Here is a 19,258-nt window from a genome sequence, read left to right as displayed (position 1 = left end):
TTGAAATGTATCACCAGTCCTTTCTTACGAGGTACCTATGGGTAGACTCATGCCAACTTATTAGTTATCAGCTGAGTATTCAACTGTTTGCTCCACACAGGGTTGTCAGTGAAGCAATTTTGAAAGTGTTTTTGTTTGTTTTTGTTATTATTGATGTCTTTCTGCCCTACTTCACCATAGGCCCCTGGATATTCCAGGTTGGACCCCTCTGGACTCTCAAAGACTGTACTGCCAGACCAGTAAGGAGCGGCTGCCTCTGGACAACCTCCAGGCCTCTTCTCCACCTGGGGCATGGGCACACGTGATGATGTCCCTCCAGGTAAAGGACACCTAGGGAGACCTGTTACTGGTACTTCCCAGGCTGGGAGTGGGCTGAGCCATGGGGCGGAACTTCTCAGCTGTTCCACAGAGGCTATGCTCTGCCTGGGAGTTTTGCCAGGTGGCCAAGGCTTCCTAACTTGACCTACTTCTCCATGTGGGAATGGGACCTGCCCTGCTCAGGGGTTCCTCCAGTGTCTGGGTGGCTGCCTGGCCTGGGGAAGGACTTAGAGTGTCCCAGGGCCTTGTGCTGAGCACCACTCTAGTGTCTGAGGCAGTGTGAGCTGATTGAGGGGTGACATCTTTCTGTGGTTGGAGTCTGAGTATGGGTCCTGAGACCTCAGGGGTATTGGAGAAGTTTCTTAGCAGGTGAGGCAGGACAGCAGGAACAGTGTGTGGCAGCCTTAGTATCAGGAGATGGGGTTTCAGGCCTGGCTCTGCTACTGTGGTTCTAGCTGTGTGAGTCTTGGTTTTTATGAAGACTGAGAGGTCAGTCTTGCCCCAGGTGAAATGGGTTGCTTGTGAGGGTCAGATGACCACTTGGAAGGAATGCCTGAAAACGAAGCACAGAATTGAACCTTTGGGACCTTTGATATATTAATGTTGTTGTTAAGTGTTGTGGAGTTGGGTCTGACTCATAGAGATTCTATATAGGGTTTCTGAGGTGTGACTGGTGGATTTGAACTGCCAATCTTGTGACTAGCAGTCCAGTGCTTATACTATAGTACCATACCAGGACTCTATTTGATACATTAATACGAAAACAAAAATCTTCATTTCATTTCTAGATTTTTTCTTAAACTTTCATCACCTCCTTTTTTAGCCTTAAATTATGCAGATATTTTGTTTTTCTTTTGACATATTAATATGAAAACAAGATAAATGCACAGTTTAGAGTGAAATCAGATATTGCCTGCCATCAGGGAGTTGCTGAAAGCTTAAGGAAAGTTTCTAAATCTAAAACAGGATGTTATTAATGAATTTGATTTTCTCTGAATGTTGGAAAACAGTCTCCAGTTCCTTAGGGTTCTGTTTCCTGAGGTATAAAGCAGTGAACCCTGGCTTTGTCCAAAGCCTTTGTTTTACTGACTCAGAGAGGTTAACTTAATTCCTCCAGGTCACACAGGGGGCAAAAACAAGACCAGAGCCTGACTCTTGGTTCCTTGAGACTTCTCAGCCTTGAGGTGGTTGCTCTGTGTGGGGGCTTCTCCACATGGTGGGTAAGAGAGTCCCATGGAAGTTCTGTGGTCTGCTTGGGAGGGGCTAGACCAACAATTCAGCGCACATGCTCTTGTGAACTGCCTTGCTATCGTTAAGTGCTGCTGAATCGATTCTGACCCAGAATGACCCTGTATAGGGTTTCCAAGGAGCAGCTGGTGAGGTTGAACCACTGATGCAGTTCAAACGACTTTGCAGTCTGACGCATTAGCCCACAGCGCCACACCAGGACTCCTGTGAACTGCCTACTGGGCGTCAAATAACTAGTTGCCTTGAGTCATGTATGTCAGAGTAGAGCAGTGCTCCACGGGGTTCCAGTGATGGATTTTTGGGGCCTTTCTTCTGCAACACCTCTGGGTGGACTTGACCTCCAGTCTTTTCAGTAAGCTGCTGAGGGTGCTATTAACCCTTTACACTACCTAGTGACTCCTCCTCCAGTACAATGATTTAAGAATGAATATGATTTGATTCTTGTCCTGAGGATGCCACAGAGCAGGGTAGGAGATAGATGTCTGGAGAGGTCTGTGTAAAATGAGTACCTCCATCTGACACCTCTGCTTAGGGTGGGACAAAAAGTACCTGAAATGCTGAGGGAGCAGGGAGAAGAGGGAAAGCTATGAGAGGCGTGGTGCCTCAGGAGAGTCCTTTGTTCCCAGCTGACTCCTGCTCCTTGTTGAGGTCTCATCTCAGTGGCCCTTCCCTCTGGAAAGTTTTTCCTGTCCCTGGCCCAGGTAGCCCCTCTTGCTATGTGGGCTCACAGCCCCCTACCCCCCTATCCTCCCCACCCCAGTGTTTGCTAATCCTCCTTCTCCTCAGCTTGTCCTGCAGACAAGGACGGAGACAGTCTGGCCACTACCATGTCATCAGGGCTGCCCTGCCACTTGCTGAGCCAGGATGGGTCAGGGTGGAGCGGGGAGCTGAGGCAGAAAGACAGACTAGAGCAGGATGTGTTGAGCTGATGTGGTGCTTGAGGCCTTCCAAGGGAGAGGGATTCTGCAAGTGACCCGATGCTTAGCCAGGCTGTTTGGGGGCACTCTACATGTAGGTGACCAGTGAAAGCATGGCAATGAACAGGTGGCCGTGAGAACAGCTAGTATGAGATGTGTGGTGGACAGAGGCAGGGACACCAGGGCTCAGTGTGGTTGGGTGGTGGATGAGGGGAGCCCATGGAGGAGACTGAGGAACACAGCCAGAGATTTAGGGCAGGAGGTGAAGGCAAAGCAAATGTGAGGACAGAGGGAGTAGTCAGGCTGAGGGGACTGAGGCAGGGAGTGTGTGGGGGACATGGTGGAGACCACAGGTGCTACGGCTGCTTGGGGCAAGGTGGCATGCTCCCTCTGAGGGCCAGGATGGTTTTGGAGTACAGGTTACATGCCCTTAGTTTTTTGAATAGAGCCTGTGAGGGACTGAGCTCCCTCAGCTGCTGGTGCTCAGAGGCACATCACTAGAGGTCTGTTTGCTCCCTGCCCTGGCCTCAGAGGACTCTAAGATGCTGCCCTCCCTGTGGTCTGTCCTCAGCCAAGGCTCTGGTTCAGGTGGCCGTGTACTGTAGGAGCGTCCCTTGGTCCAGTATCAGGCCACGTGCTCTCCCTGGTGGCAGCATGGATTCCAGCCTGCAGGTCTACAAAGAAGGTGAGAGGAGCTGGCCTGGTCAGGCCATGGGATTTCCTGGGTGGTTTCTTACGGGACTTTGATTAGAGAATGGGGCCCACCTAGCAGCTGCCCAGTCAGCTCCACTGACCACGGGGCAGATCCTGGAGACCTGGAAAGGAGTGTGTTTAGATGCCTGTGTTCTAAAGCAACCAGCAGATGTTAGATTTGCTGTGGCCCCTGCTGAAAATGCCCTTTGGTTGTATAGGTGGTTGTTAAGTGCTGTCAAGTGGGTTCTGACTCATAGCAATCCTATTTCTATGGAAAGGCTTATGGGTTTGAACTGCAGATCATGGGGTTAGCAGTCCAGTGTGGTAGGTTCTTTCAGTTCTTTGCCCTGGGGTGGAGGTGTATGACGGGAATTGCAGTAATAGGAAGATGGGAACATCTGCACAATGGGCCCAGAGTCTGACAGTGTGTGAAGGAACTGGGGCGTTCAACACCTAGGTGGAGTCAGAAAAGTAAGCATCCCCAGTGCCACAGCTGTGGTGACTTTTACAACAGGAAACTCAACTTCTCTGCCTTTATTACCACATGATGACTTCATGCTTTAACTTCTAGCAGTGGCATTACTAGGGAGGGTGGCAGACCGCACGTCATAGTACTATCAAAGAGGGTGCTGTGGTGGGGAGTGAGGTTGCCAAGGCAGTGGTGTAACTAGGGTTGGCGTTACCTGTCACCCAAGGTGATAATTTATCATTAGCTCCAATCCCTCCCGCTCCACGCCCCCAGGGAACTCTACCTTGGCCAATGGGAGATAGAGGTTAGGAGCTGGGGGAGCTGGGGGCGGGGCCTTGGGCCAAGCTGCTCCGCCCACAGGGGTGTTTCAACAGCTGACCCTGCCCATGAGGAATGACACTGTGAGTTATTGCAATGGGTAACACCAAATCTAGCTATGCCACCAGCTTCCAGCTGCAATCTGTATTCCTCACAGAGCTCCAGTTCCAGTGTTTGCATGGAGAATCGATTAATCCCAGTCATCACCCTCCTCTGTGAGGAAGCAAAGCTTCTAGGTCAGCCCACATACACCAGAGGCTGGCTTAGAGTTGGGGTGTCCTTCTTTCTGGGTCCCAATGTCCCAGTCCAGTATCTGTGGCCTGGGCAGCAGGGTCTGTGGCATTAAGGATCTCCTAAAAGTGGTTGTGGGTGAGGTAGAGATTCTGAAAACTGGTCTGTCTGTGTTTGCCTTGCACCTCCATGTTCAGGGCATCTTCAAGGTTCAGTTCAAAGGTTACTGGACTCTTCTAAGTACACAAAGCATTTTGTTCATGTCTTTCTATGGCACATCACACATTTTATTTTGTGATGTTCCTCTTTGCAGAAATCTTTTATTTCTCTAATACATTGAAAATTCCATAATGGCAAAGACTGCCTCATTTATGTCTGTATCTCTGCTGCCTAGACAGTATTTGACACATAAAAGTACATTTGCCATTGAGTCGACTTTGACCCATGGACACCTCATGTATGTCAGAGGAGAACTGTGCTGATATTTGGAAGTAGATCACCAGGACTTTTTTCCAAGGCATGTATGGTTACACTTGAACCTCCAGCTTTTTTATTAGCAGCTGAACATGTTAACTGTTTGCACACCCAGGGACACCTGTTTGGCACATGTTGTTGTTGTTGTTGTTAAGTGCCGTCGAGTCAGTTCCAACTCAGAGTGACCCTGTATAGGATTTCCGAGGAGCGGCTGAACTTGAACCCCTGCCCTTGCAGTTCAAACCAACTTTACAGTCCAGCGCATTAACCCACAGTGCCACACAAGGACTCCACCAGAACACATTGTTGTTGTTGTGAAGTGCTGTAAAGTCTATTCCGACCCATAGTGACCCTGTATAGGGTTTCCAAGGAGCAGCTTGGTGAGCTTGAACCACCAACCTTGCAGTTCAAATGCCTTTGTAGTCTGATGCATTAGTCCGTAGCACCATACTGGGACTCCAGAACACATGTTGTTGATATGTGCCATGGAGTCAGTTCCGACTCATAGCGACCCTGTACAGGGTTTCCGAGGCTGTAAATCTTTATGGGAGCAGAAAGCCTCATCTTTCTCCTGTGGAACAGCTGGTAGTTTCGAACTGCTGACCTTGCATTTCACAGTCCGATTCGTAACCACTATGCTACCAGAGCTCCTTACACATAGTAGATGCTTATTAAACGTGAGCTGAATGAGCTGTTGGTTACATCTATATCTGCGTGAGAGCATGATTGGTTCTGAACCACCTGAACTTCCCTTTACCCCTCTGTCGCTTGTGCCTACCAGGTACTCAGTCATATTGAATATGTGTGTTGAATTGCAGAAATAGTCCCTGGGCAGAACTGTTTAGAAGCATGTGTGGCCCATTATCTGTGTTGTTTGACTTCTCCAGAGTACCTCCTAGTACAGGCCTTTTGTCTCCAGAGTACCTCCTAGTACAGGCCTGGTTCAGATTAGGCACTTTGTTGAGTAAATGAATCGATGGAGTGGCTAAGACATTGAGTGACTGGGATTCACCAGGCACATGGTTGACAAAGCATTTGTAGGTACCTGGTGCCACCTGGGCCCCATGTGCCTAGCCATTCATGCCTCTATCTCCCTCAGCCTCCCTCCAGTCTGTGCCGAATGCAGTGCAAGAAAAGCCATCACAGCTCCTGAGTGGATCTGGGGACCCTGGCAGACTCAAGCTGGATGCCCCCTTGAAGGGCTGGCAGGCTAGGAATGGCTACCCTAGAAGTCTCGGGGCCCTGCCTTTGGGACCCCACCTCCTTGCACCAATCCCCTCACTGGAGTCAGAGGCCAGCAGTGTGGCCCGGGAAACCATCCAGATCAAGGACAAGCTCAAGAAGAGGAGGCTCTCAGAGGGCTTGGCAGCATCTTCCCGAGGTAAGCTTTGGGCCCTGCCACTGCCGCCCACCCCCCAAAAATTAGGGACCCCAGGTCACCTGACCTGTGGGCTCAGGGGGTAGACAGGTGGCATGCTGGGATACTTAACAAGCATCCTCTCTTTCTCCTGGATTACCTCCTTGGAGCACCATCTTCTGTTTGGGATTGTGAAGCAGCCTCCTCAGCTGATTTCCTCACTTTCACCCTTGGAAGTGCACGTGAACACGGATCCCTGACCCCTTGAGCAGGGCTGGAGCTGCTCTGCCATCTTGCATTGGGGTTTCTTTGTGCTTTTGGTCTGTGACCCCTCCTTACCTTTGTCATGCTGAAAGCAGCACACATTGCACAAGGGCATGGCAGAGCCACCGTGAGCAGGGTGGGGGTGTTCAGGGAGCAGAGCAGATACTTGCACTTGGTTGCCTTAGTGCAGTTATTTTGATGTAGCTGGAACAAAATGGTCTTTGAAAGTGAAAACAATAGTTTTTTGTGTTTTTTTTTAACCACTGTCCACCAACAGTGTTAGCAAAGATAATTGTGAGCGCTTAGCCAGTCCTCCTTGCTCTGTGCCTTTGTCCTAAGGGCAGCATGAGGGATGCCACTGTGGGAGGTGGGATGGGCCAGGGGTGGAGAGTGGATGACTATTGGACATATAAGTTATTAATTGAAGTGCTGGTCATTAATTATTGATTATTAATATTAATTGAAGGAGCTCTGGTAGTGTAGTGGTTATGAATTGGGCTGCAAACCTCAAGGCCAGCAGTTTGAAGCTACTAGCTGTTCCATGGGAGAAAGATGAGGGTTTCTGCTCCTATAAAGACTTACAGCCTCAGAAACCCTGTACAGGATCACTATGGGTTGGAACCGATTCCGTGAAACACCACCAACACCAATATTAATTGAAATGTGAAGGTCTGCCTTTTATACTATGTCTGGGTGCCCCTGTGTCAAAACAGCTGTTTCCTCACATCATTAGCTGAAGAAGTCAGGCATTGACACCTGTCATGTGCCAGGCACTGCCTTAGCATCTTGGAAACATTGTGCCATCAAATCTTGTGAACCATTCCATGATGCCATCCCTTTCATTTTGCCAAGAGTGAATAGGGATTCAGAGAGAGTGACTTGCCTGTGGCCACAGGGCTCCTGTGTGTTCTGTATTCCTAATCTAGAGCCTATGTTTCCTTTCCTTCCCACACCGTCTCTGAATTTTAAATAGGTGACTTTGATTGGCACTTTCTACCAAATTTTACAGGAAGGAAAATGCACTGAACATCATCTGCTTGCTCATTCTTGTGTGGGTGTGGAGTTGGGGGCGGATCTCCCATCCCCCTACTTTCCTGGGACTAACTTATTTCCCATCTCCAACCCTGAACAGCTTCTCTGGATCCTGGAGGAGGTCTCAAAGGTGTCCCCCTGAAGAACACCATCCCTCGCACTACCTTGCAGAGATTGCTGAGTGTTCCCAGGCCGATGCCACCCATCCAGAGCATCCCCACCACCCCTGAGGCTGGTGGAGCCAAGGAGAAGAGCCCAGTCCCACCAGGAAGTAGCCAGGGTCCCCAGGAGCTGAGACCTGGTGCCCAGGAGGTAAGGTGATTCCAGTGAGTCTTGCCTGCAGTTTCTTATATCTCCCTATCCTGTCTTTCCTTCATTTTAACACCAGCCCCCTGGAGTTGGATGAGGTTCATAGATGGATTCAAGAGAGGTAGAAATGGGGGATGGGCAGGGTGGAGGTCTAGAGTAGTCCACAGCTGTACCTTAGAGGTGATCTGGGTTGGACTCCTCCACTGTGAGGTGGAGTTGGGGGCAGAGCTGAATGATCTGGAATCCTGACTCTGAAGACTAGAACCTCTGGGCTGTGCTCTGCAGCTCCTTCCTTCCACCCACGGAGAGCAGGGAAAGGGCCCCAGATGGAGAGGAGGTACCTGCAATCTAGGCTCAGCACAACACTCACTCACTGAGTGACTTGGGCAAGCCACTTTCCTCTTCCCATTTTCTTCAGCAGTGAAATGAGAGATTAGACTATGTCATCTGTCTCAGCAAACTATGGTCTGGGACCCTGTCTTAGGAGCCATCCTCAAGAAGAGGGGAAGGCATCATTTCCCAGAGCATCTAAAACTATTCTAGTTGGGACCCTGGGAGTTCTAGATAGCTGCCCTGGACGTAGTGAGCATCTTGTTCCTAGAAGTACCACATGGCCACTTGCCTTAGATTTGGTGGTCAGTAGGACTTCTGTCCAAATGTTCCAGAATTCATCGTGTTTTCTGACTCTCCTCTGGCAGAGGAGAAAAAATGACAGAACAGGACTCCAGAGAGGTGTGCTGTGCCGGGCCCTTCCTTCACAGGCTGTGTGACCTTGGGCAAGCCCCTGCCCTCTCAGGACCCTGGTCTGCGCATCCACATAATGAGGGTACTGCACCAGATATTTTTGCAGATCCCTTCCTTGGAAACTGTAGAATTTTTCTGAAATGAGAAGAACAGAAAAACACACACACACATACACACACACACCCCCCAAAACAAACCAGCAACAAGAAAAATGTGTGGTATAAGGATGAGGGGGAGACCTTTGCAGTCTTCTTACCTGGAACAGAAAGGCTCAGTGTGTTTTCTGGGAACCCCCCAGTAAAGAGGACACTTCCCAGGGGCTCCCAAAAGAAGGGGTCACCTGATATGAGGTGCTGGGAGGCAAGCAGCCAGAGTAAGATATTCCCATTAACTAGTACCCTTGCCTGACTTAATTCCCTAGTGCTGTTGTAACAAATAACTTTAAAGAACAGATATTTATTTTCACACAGTTTTAGAGGTGGATGGTCCAGTTCAGGGAGTGAGTCTAGGGGAGGTCCTTCTTTGTCTTTCTTAGCTTCTAGTAGCTGCAGAAATCCCTGGCATTTTGGGTTTATAGCTGCATCTGCTGTGTGCATCTGTCTTCAGATGGCAACATCTTTGAGTCTCCTATGTTGTGTCTCTGTGTCTAGTCTGCTTTTTTGATAACTCAGAAATTACGAGGTTTAAGACCCACCACACTTAGGGTTAGCATATAAAAGAAAATCCTTTTTCCAAATAGGCACAGGGGCCAGGACCTCAACCCATAGAGGCACAATTCTATCCATAACACCTTCTCCTTGTCCAGGTCCAGATCTCCCCACAATACCTGCACTGCAATGATGAGAAGATGCACAAGTCTCTGGGAGGCATCGTGATTCCTCCCATCCCCAAGGCTGGGCTGTCTGCTGGGACCTCCTCTGGTGCACCCTGCTCCCTTCCCAGTCCCTTGCCTCTAGGACAGGATGTCCTCAAAGTCCTGAGGGCCCCACGCACTCGGTAAGTGGTCCTCTTATGTCTGTCTTGGAGTCCCTTCTCCCTCCACTCTCCCAGGATTTGCCTTGTTTCCTGTGGCTGAACTTCCATGTCAGGGCAGAGAGCTCTGGGGTCAGTGGGTATATGGAGGGCTCCATCCCCCAAGCTGTGGGCCACAGACCCTGGAAGGCCACAGCACTGTTGCCAGTGTTTCTCTGACTCTTGACTTCACTAGGCTGGGTGTACAGGTGAAATAAACAAGGCCTGGAGCCTTATTTTCCTAGTTTCTAAGTACATGTAGTTGCTCTGGTGATGAGTAAAATGCACACTATCTTAAGGCACTATTGTATTAATGATTGCTTTTGTTATTCTGTATTTTCTTGATTATTAATGTTAGCTGCCTCTTCCAGTTGACCCCTGACTCACGGCAACACCATCATCCAAGCACAAAGGAACTAAATGCTGCCAGGTTCGGTACCATCTCTCTGACTGGTTGCATTAGACTGTTGTGTAGGGTTTTCACTGGCTGATTTTTGGAAGTAGATCTCCAGGCCTTTCTTCTAGTCTGTCTTAGTCTGGAAGCTCTGCTGAAATGTGTTCAGCATCCAGGCAACACGCAAGCATCTACTGAAGGATGGGTGGTAACCACGCATGAGGTGCCCTGGCTGGGAATTGAACTTGGGTCTCCTGCGCGGAAGGCAAGAATTCTACCACTGAGGCACCACTGCTCTCCTTTTTCTTGATTGGTGTTGTTAAGTGCCATGGAGTCTGTTTGGGCTCATTGCGACCCTGTATACTGTTTCTGAGGAGTGGCTGGTGAGTTTGAACCTCTGGCCTTGCAGTTCAAACTGACCTTGCAGTCCAGCGCAGCATCCTGCATCACCTCATCAGGACTCCTTAAGGAATACTAAAAATACAATAATTAGCATATGGGTGGGAAGTCTACCTTCCTTTTAGACTTAAAAATGGAGTCTTTATACCCCCCAAATCTGGGAACCAATGGGGTTGAGGATTTCAGTGTTGTAAGGAATCTGGGTTTATGACTTGTAAGTGGAAACAGACATGCTCTCCAGAAGGAGAAGACTATTTCTGCGTCCATCACAATGATGTCAGAGCAAGTGTGTGTGTCTATATGCACTGCTGCTCCATGGGCCAGGGTCACGAATGAGTTCATGCTGGATCTGACTTATCTCCCATTTCTGTGTACTAAATTCTTCCATTTCCTTCAAATTTCTTCACTTTTGCCATCTTCCCCTATGCCCACACACATTTCCATGTCTTTCTAACCCTGTTGGGGTAATGGGACTGCAGCTACTTTTGGGTTTTCTGATCCATTTTCACTATCTGTTTTGGACGGGTAGTGTGCTCTACTCTTCTTTCTCTCCATCTGACATCTTGTCCTCCTTTCCTGCTCAGACACTTACCTCTTTCTCCTCTGAAATGTGGTTATAGGTGAACCTTTAGACCTAGACCGGTGGTCTCCCCTTATTATTCCCACTTTCTTTGCATTTTTGAACTGTTGTTGAGCCTTTGAACTTTTCTTGGCCTTCTACCTACTCCTGGACTTTCTGGTCAGTCTCCTGTGTGCTCTCCTTCAGTTCTTAAATGTTGTTATTGTTAAGTGTTATTGAGTTGGTTCTGACCCATAGCAATCCTGTATAGGGTTTCCGTGGAGTGGCTGGTTAGCTTGAACTGCCAACCTTGCAGTTCAAACCAGCTTTGCAGTCCAGCGCCTTAATCCACAGTGCAGGGCCATTGGCTCCATGTCTTAATTCTTCCCTGGGCTTCTAAGAGCCCCTAGGTGCTGGTGACTTCTGTGCTCCTGATGTGTCCCCAGGGTTAAGCTCCTTCCAGTTTCCATCCTCCTGTTGGATGTCACTAGTTCTCCTGGCTGATGCAGATGTATCTCATAGGGACAGGGAGGAATGACCACTCTGGCCAACAAGGAGCTCCCTGTGTTTCCCCAAACTGCCTAATACTCTTCCAAAAAACAAAAACAATAGCAAAAGTCCATTGCTATAGAGTTGAGTCGATCCTGACTTGTGGCAACCCCACATGTGAGTCTGAATGTAGAACTCTGTACCATAGGGTTTTCAATGGCGGTGATTTTTTTCAGAAGTAAATTGCCAGACCTTTCTTTCATACCACCACTGGGTGGATTTGAACTCCCAATCTTTCATTTAGCAGACTAGCACAAATCAATTGTATCATTCAGGGATTTGCCTCCCTTCCCAAAGCTCCTTATTTCTGTCAGAGTGCAGCCTCTCTTCTTGGACTTCAAAACTCCATATCATATTTGACTCCTGCCCTTATTGCCTCTGGTATCAAACAGAATGCTACATACATCCATCACATCTTTCTTAAAACACAGAAAAATACAAAAAGTCTTTACCTCTATTTTGCCTCTGCCTTTTTCTCTCAGCCTGCACTTCCTGGCTCCTTGTTGGCCTACCACAATATTCTCCTATCCCAGCCTACCCTTTGCTTTCTATTTGAATGTTTTTTCTTAACATTTTATTTTGATTATGAATTGGGTAAAGGTTTACAGAGCAGATTGTCCATTTTATCTTCAACAAGTGATACATATTTTGTTTCATGTCATTTGATTGCAGTCCCCATAATGTAACATCATTGATTCCACTTCCTCCCTGGGTTTTCTGTTTGCATTCCTCCTCCTTCTTTCCTAACCCTTTTGAGCTTTGTCCTTAGGTAAATTCTGTCCTGTTGATCTCAAATGGTTGAAAATTCTAAGGTGTGCGTACCTCACTAGTGTTGTTGTTCCCTTTATTGATAGACTTATTAGTTATTTGGCTGAAGGTTGAGCCATGGGAGGTGAGTTCATTTCCAGACCTGAAGGGTGACTAAAGGCCGTAGTCTCAGGGTTCCACCAGTTTCTGTCCAATCAGTAAATTTGGTCTTTTTAATTTTTTTTTATGATTTTCAGTTTTGTTTCATATTTTCCTCCCACTCTGTTCAGGATCTTTGAATGTGGCCCCTTTCAGAGTGACTGGCAGTGGTGACCAGGTAGCATCTAGTACTTCTAGTCTCAGGGTCATGGAGACTGAGGTTTGCATGGCCCATTGGACTGTTTCCCTGTACCTTCAATTTTCATCACTCTTCTTGCCTGCACACAGGGAGAGACCAATAGTGGCACCTTAGATAGCTGCTCACAATAGCTTCTAAGACCTGAGTCGCTACTCACCAAAGTAGAATGCCTTTGTGGACTGACTACATTATGCCAACTGACCTTGGTGTTTCCTGACACTATGGTCCTGAGCCCCAGACCTAGCTTGTTGTTGTTACGTGCCATTCATTCGGTTCCTGCATAGGGTTTCTGAGGAGCAGCTGGTGAGTTTGGACTGACAGCTTTACGGTTCAAACGAACCTTGTGGATCGTTGCTTATCCTATAGTACTACCTCCCCTCCTCCAACAAGTCTGAACACTGCATGTTTGCTGACTTCCTGTTGCCAAGAACTGAAAGAGCCATTCTCCTGGGTCTCACTCTCAGGGCACATCACCAGCCTGCCACTCCACATATCACCTCCTTGGCTGCTCTGCAGGAAACTTCCTCTCCAGGCCCCCCATGAACATGAAGTTCATACACAGAACCTTGCTCCTCCAAAATGAGGATCTTTTTCACATCATCCCTGCAGCCCAACCATGACTTTCACCCTTGCCCCACTTGTTTGGCTTCTACAGTTCTCTGAACCCCAGTTTCATGTCTACTCTGCTTTGGAAGTCTTTGTTGCCCTCATTGAAGTGACCAGAAGGGAAAGTGACTCAGGAACATGAATTGCCTGACCACCTCCCTGCCTTTGTTTTGTTTAACTTTTATGTAAACCTTATTCTGTGATTTAACTTGGGACCTTGGAGTGCCGGGCTGTGTAGAGGCATACATGGCTCCCTGGTACCAAGCAAGATGCCTGGTGTGGATCTCTGCATACAGTGATTATCTGCCCACTTGTTCTCGGGTTGTGATGCCAGTTCCTCTCATTGACTCTGCGAGACCCTCTAGCAAATGGGGGTCGGGGAGGGAAGAGGTCCTGTCACCATTTCATTCACTCATCTATTCACTCACTCACTCATACATCCATTCATTATTTGCTTAAAACCTGTTAAGCACATACTATGTGCCAGGTGCACTTCTAGTGTAGCATTGTAGGATCAGCACTGGGCTTTGAATTGCAGGTCAACAATTCAAATCCAACAGCTGCTCCTTGGAAATCCTATACAGGGTTGCTATGAATCAGAACCAACTCAAGGGCACTTAATAACAACATGTGCCAGGTAACAGTTACCACTCACCTGTCAGTTTGTGGCACTGTGGTGGCTGGAATGTTGCTGTGATTCTGGAAGCTATGCCACTGATACTTTAAATACCAGCAGGGTCACCCATGGTGGACAGGTTTCAGCAGAGATTCTAGTCTAAGACAGACGAGGAAGAAGGAGAGGCGATCACTTGTACATGTTCAGACACTGAAAATCTTATGAACAACAGCAGAACATTGTCAGATATAATGCTGGAAGATGAGCCCCTCACGTTGGCAGGCACTCAAAATATGACTGAAGAAGAGCTGTTGCTTCAAAGTAGAGTCGATCTTAATAACGTAGTTGGAGTTAAGCTTTTGGGACCTTCGTTTGCTGATAGAGTATGACTCAAAATGTGAAGTAGCCGTTGCAAACATCCATTAATAATCAGAGCATGGAATGTACGAAGTATGTCTCTAGGAAAATTACAAGTTATAAAAAATGAAGTGGAATCCATATTGGCAATATGCTTGTGAAAGTTGGATAATGAATAAGGAAGACGGAAGAAGAATCGATGCATTTGATTTATAGTGTTGGTGAATACTGAAAGTCCCATGGACTGCCAGAACAAATAAATCTGTCTTGGAAGAAGTACAGCTAGAATGCTCCTTGGAAGTGAGGATGTTGAGACTTTGTCTCTCAAACTGTGGGCTTGTTGTCAGGAAGGACCAGTCCCTGAAGAAAGACATCATGTTTGATAAAAGTGGAGGATCAGGGAACAAAGGAAGACCTTCAGTGAGATGGACTGATACATACTAGCTACAATGGGCTCAAGCAATTGTGTGAATGGCACAGGACTGGGCATTGTTCCATTCTGTTGTGCATCAGGTGACAATGAGTTGAAATCAACTCAACAGCATCTAACAATAGCAACATCGTTTGCCAGATAAAGAGCCCTGGTGGTGTAGTGGGTTAAGCGTTGGACGGCTAATCCCCCAAATTGGCAGTTCAAACCCACCAGCAGCTCCATTAGAGAAAGATGAGGTTGTCTGTTTCTGTAAAGATTTAGGTTCAGAAACCCACAGGAGTTGTTCTCCTCTAAGGTTGCTGTGAGTCGGGACTGCCCAATAGAAAATCTAAATCAGGTTGGGAAGAATTTTTGGAGGAGCTGAGGTCTGAAGTGAGCTTTGGAGGCTGAGGGAGTGTTTGAGAGATGAAGAAGAGAAAGAGACCTGAAGAAGGAGTGACTGAGGTCATCAGAGAGCCAGAGGAATTTGCAAGGCCACACCTGTGTTTGCGGGAGACACAGGACAGGTGGATGATGCAGGCTGTACAGAAGAGCCCTGTGTGTGAAATTGAGTAGTGAGAGTTTTATCCTGACATAATGGGGTGCCACTGAACACTTTTTGGTGTGGAGTGACTTTTGCTGTGATTTAGAAGGCCACTTTGGCAACCACAGAGTGACAGGGATGAATGGAGTGCAAACAAAGGTGGGAACTATAATCCAGGGGAGAAGTTGTGGGCAGCTGGATCTGTGATGGAGAGGGTGCAGAGGGGCTAGGCAGGTAGAGTGAGTGGGCTTGGAGATGGGAAGGATGCAGGGGCTGGGGGCAGGGGATAAGATAAGGGAAGATAGAGACCATGCTGACACTCCTGGACCAGCAGACAGAGGATCCAGAGGAGAGATGAGCTGGGGGCAGAGTGAGTCCACTTCTGGGTGGACATCAGGAAGTGGGTAGAGGTACCATGTGGAGCAGGGAGTGGGCTCTTGTAGGAGGCAGAACTTTGTTCAGGTTCTATGGAAGTCCCTTCAGTGGTGGTGATTCAGCAGAGGGAGGAGGGGTTGGGATGTCACCTGGAGAAAGGCAGAGACCCTGGTGAGGATGTCTGTCTTGACTTCAGGTCCTTTTTGCTGTGGGGGTCTCTAGAAAAGGATAATGGCAGAGAGTCCCCTAAGGTCCACAGCTTGAAAGAAATAGAGCCAAACTCTCTGTTGCCAATACTCTTGCTCAGCAGGGGACGGAAAGCAGCAGCCTGCACCGCCGCTGAGCAGTGATGGACAACACCAGTGTTTTTGGTGTTTGTGCCCACATTAAGCTCCAAGGCCTCCATGAGACTTTAGGAATCAGGGACAGTCCCAGGGACTTCTCAGTCTCACCTTTCCTACTTCTGCTCATCTACCCTCCTCCAAAAATAAGCCTAGTTGTGCAGTCTGGACAGTGGCGGTACCAATGGCAAAGCACTAGTAGCTGAACTCCCTAGGCTAGGTATCCTGGGCCGTTCACCTCCTATCTTTGTTACACGAGCCCTCCATGTGGGTCTGGATCACAAAGATCATGTCTGTTTCAAGGAGGAACTCTAAGTCTTAAATGGTCTAGGACCATCTTGAAACTCTGCCCTCCAGTGGACATAGGGGTAGGGGTCCCCTAGACCAGGGTGGACACTGACTTGGCCTCTGCCACCCTCTGGCTCACCCTGGCCTGAGCCATGCTGCTGGTGTATCTTCTGAGGCTGGAGCACAGGATGAGGCATGTCACCCTGTAAGCCCCCAAAGGATTCTGATTAGGGTTCTCATCCATGGTAGCTGGTACATACCTGGTTTTTAGGGAGCGTAATCTCCATGGTCATATGCTACCTCTTGAAATGATTGAGCACCAACCATTTCTTTTTGGTATACTGAACGTGCATTCCTTTCATCTTCTTTTCATGCTTTCTGTGTCGTTCACGATTTTGTCCATAGAATCCTTCAGTATTGTAAATTGAAACTTGAATGTTTTACTTAGTTCTTTCAGCTTGAGAAATGCTGAGTGTGTTCTTACATTTTGGTTTTCTAACTCCAGGTCTTTGTAATTTCATTATAATTTTTGACTTTGTCTTCTCCAGCTGCCTTTTGAAATTTTCTGTTCAGCTCTTTTACCTCCTCATTTCTTCCATTTGCTTTACACTGGAGAGCAAGTTTCAGAGTCTATTTTGACATCCATTTTCATCTTTTCCTTCTTTCTTGTCTTCTCAATGACCTATGATCAAGAGACAATAATAATGAAGGAAGAAAGAAGTCCAAGGTGCACTGAAGGAATTGGCAAAGAACAAGACACTGGGGAATTGATGGAATACAGATGGAAATCTTTCATCAAACTGAACCAGCCTTTTAGGCACTCATTCATCTATGCCAAGAAATTTGGAAGCCAGCTACCTGGCCAACTGATTGTAAAAGGACTATGTTTGTGCCCATTCCAAAGAGAGGTGACGTAACAGAATATGGAAATCAAGAGACAATATCATTAATATCACATTCAAGTAAAATTTTGCTGAAGATAATTAAAAAATGGCTGTAACAGTACATTGCCAGGGAACTGCCAGAGGTTCAAGCTGGATTCAGATGAAGATGTGAAACAAAAGGATATCATTGCTGATATCACATGGATCTTGGTTGAAAGCAGAGAATTCTAGAAAGATGTTTACCTGTGCTTTATTGACTACACAAAGGCTTTCAACTGTGTGAATCATAACAAGCTATGGGAAATATTTTGAATAATGAATATTCCAGAACACTTAACTGTGCTCTTGAGGAATTTGTGTATAGACCAAAATGCAGTTGTTAAAATCAACCAAAAGGATAATGAATGGTTTTAATTCAGGAAAAGTGTGCCCTAGGGTTGTATTCTTTTACCATACTTATTCAATCTGTATCCTGAGCAAATAAACTGAGAAGGTGGATTTTTGAAGAAGAATGTTGTATCAGGATTGGGAGAAGACTCATTAATGATCTGTGATATGCAGTTGATACAATCTCCTTGCTGAAAGGAAAGAGGACTTAAATACTTACTGACAAAGATCAAAGACTTTGGTATGAGGTACCCCTCAATGTAAAGAAAACAAAAGCATGATAAATAGAGAAAAGATTGGAATTTTTAAAGACTTCATTTTGTTTGGATTTATCATCAATGCCTATGGAAGCAGCAGTCAAAAAATCAAATGATGGATGGCATTAGGGAGATCTGCTGCACAAGACCTCTTTAAAGTGTTCAAGAACAAAGATGTCAGTTTGAGAACTAAGTTCCAGGGGAGCAGGGATGGTCATTTATTTTATTCATGCTCAGCTATCAGTGTCTAGAATAGTGCTCGACACATTATGACCTTCAACAAATATCTGCAGAGTGAGTAAATGATTGTGCCCAATTTACAAATTACAGTGAAAATCAGTGCCTTAAATACTGTGGGTATTTCGGGACTGAATGTCTAGTACAGCAGCAAAGGGGATGAGTTTCCCTAGACTCTGGGGGATAGGAGAGTGGGGACTGTTATCCTGAGGAGAAGAAATGTTTAGAGATCACTGAACTGTTGTGGTGAGCCCTGGTGGAGCAGTGGGATAAGCACTGGACTGCTCAGAAAGGTCAGCATAGTCTTCTTCCATGAAGATTTACAGTCTCGTAACCTTAAGGGGTTCTCCTACTCTGTCCTGTAGAGTTGCTAAGAGTCAGCTTGTCAGCAATGGTTTTTTGTTTGATTGGCGCTCTTGTGGGGTGGGGACAGTTTGGGGACTTGTGCTCAGCCGTCTGAGCTGGAGGCAGCTGCTCTTTCCCAGCTCCCAGGCCCAGTGGGTCACTGCAGGGGAGGGGCTTCTGTTCAGATTGCGCAGTTTCCATGCCTATGCCCCTTCCTGGGAATTAATGGGCTGTGCATCCAGGAAATGGCACTGAGAGCTGGTTTGGACACTGAGAGCCTGGCCTGGTCTTGTTACACACCTGTTATGCCTTGGCATCTACATCTCCCAAGGCTCCGAACCCCTGGCCAGGAGTCTCCTTACAGAGCCACCCAGAGCCCCCTGCATGGTTCCCCCATCTCAGCCACCACCCCAACCTGGAGCAACTTCAGCTTTTTCACAGCAGCATCTCCAGTTTACCTTCTCTCATGGTGCTTTTTTTCCCCCTCCTCATTCTTTTAAGATTGGTTCGGGAGAGTGGGCCTCGGGAGAAGACTCCTAAATCTCTGGGTACGTACTCTCCATGTGCATCCCTTCGTCTGCTATGTAACTCTCCACATTCCTGGTTGGAGACCTTAGTGACCAGCCTCTCTTTTTATGAACAGGAAAGTTGGTTATCATCTGACTGTGGAAGGGAAGAGTAGTGGCATTATGGAGTCCGGCTTTGTGTCAGGCATGCACACATATACCAGCTCAACTCCGATAGAGACACCCTGGGACACAGCAAGGTGGACAGCTGCCTCTGCTTCATAGCACTTAGTGTGGCCCTACTAGGATTTGTACCTATGTCATGAGCTAATGTGTGTAACATGCCCAGCACATAGTAGGGACTCTCATTTTATTATCTGAAGCTGGGGACATTCTTGAATCATGTAACATTCTTACAGTCCTGGACCTGGTCACCTGGCACTGGACACTGTGCTCTCTGCCTTGCCTCTTACTTCTGGGCAGATGAAGGCTCTGCCAACTCCTCTTCACTGTTGATCCTTCTTTAGAGTCTAGCATTTCCAGCATCAAGCAAAAGCCAAGGACAGGGCAGAAGACCAGAGTGACCTGCCATCTTGCAAACACCCCAGACTCAAGGCACTCAAAATGGACCCCTGATGTGCAGGCTTACATGAGGAGAAACAGTGTGAGCAGGAGAATCAATTTAACATAAAAAAGGAAATGAATTAATCTA

The 19,258-nt window shown here is 47.4% G+C and overlaps 1 protein-coding gene across 1 annotated transcript in view; it reads left to right on the top strand.

Annotated features, from left to right (window-relative positions):
• Window positions 1-291: 291 nt before the first annotated feature.
• Window positions 292-19,258, top strand: part of FAM179A (family with sequence similarity 179, member A) — a 63,913-nt gene continuing 44,946 nt past the window's right edge. Inside the window, exons 1-6 of the mRNA XM_006835168.1 lie at window positions 292-319; window positions 3,055-3,168; window positions 5,768-6,049; window positions 7,422-7,633; window positions 9,180-9,370; window positions 18,542-18,588. Coding sequence (XP_006835231.1) covers window positions 292-319; window positions 3,055-3,168; window positions 5,768-6,049; window positions 7,422-7,633; window positions 9,180-9,370; window positions 18,542-18,588 — 874 coding nt within the window. The remainder of the gene's footprint in view (window positions 320-3,054; window positions 3,169-5,767; window positions 6,050-7,421; window positions 7,634-9,179; window positions 9,371-18,541; window positions 18,589-19,258) is intronic.

The sequence above is a fragment of the Chrysochloris asiatica genome, unplaced genomic scaffold (genome assembly GCF_000296735.1).
Source record: "Chrysochloris asiatica unplaced genomic scaffold, ChrAsi1.0 scaffold00016, whole genome shotgun sequence".
Lineage (NCBI taxonomy): Eukaryota > Metazoa > Chordata > Mammalia > Afrosoricida > Chrysochloridae > Chrysochloris > Chrysochloris asiatica.
This window is presented reverse-complemented; position numbering and strand designations above follow the sequence as displayed.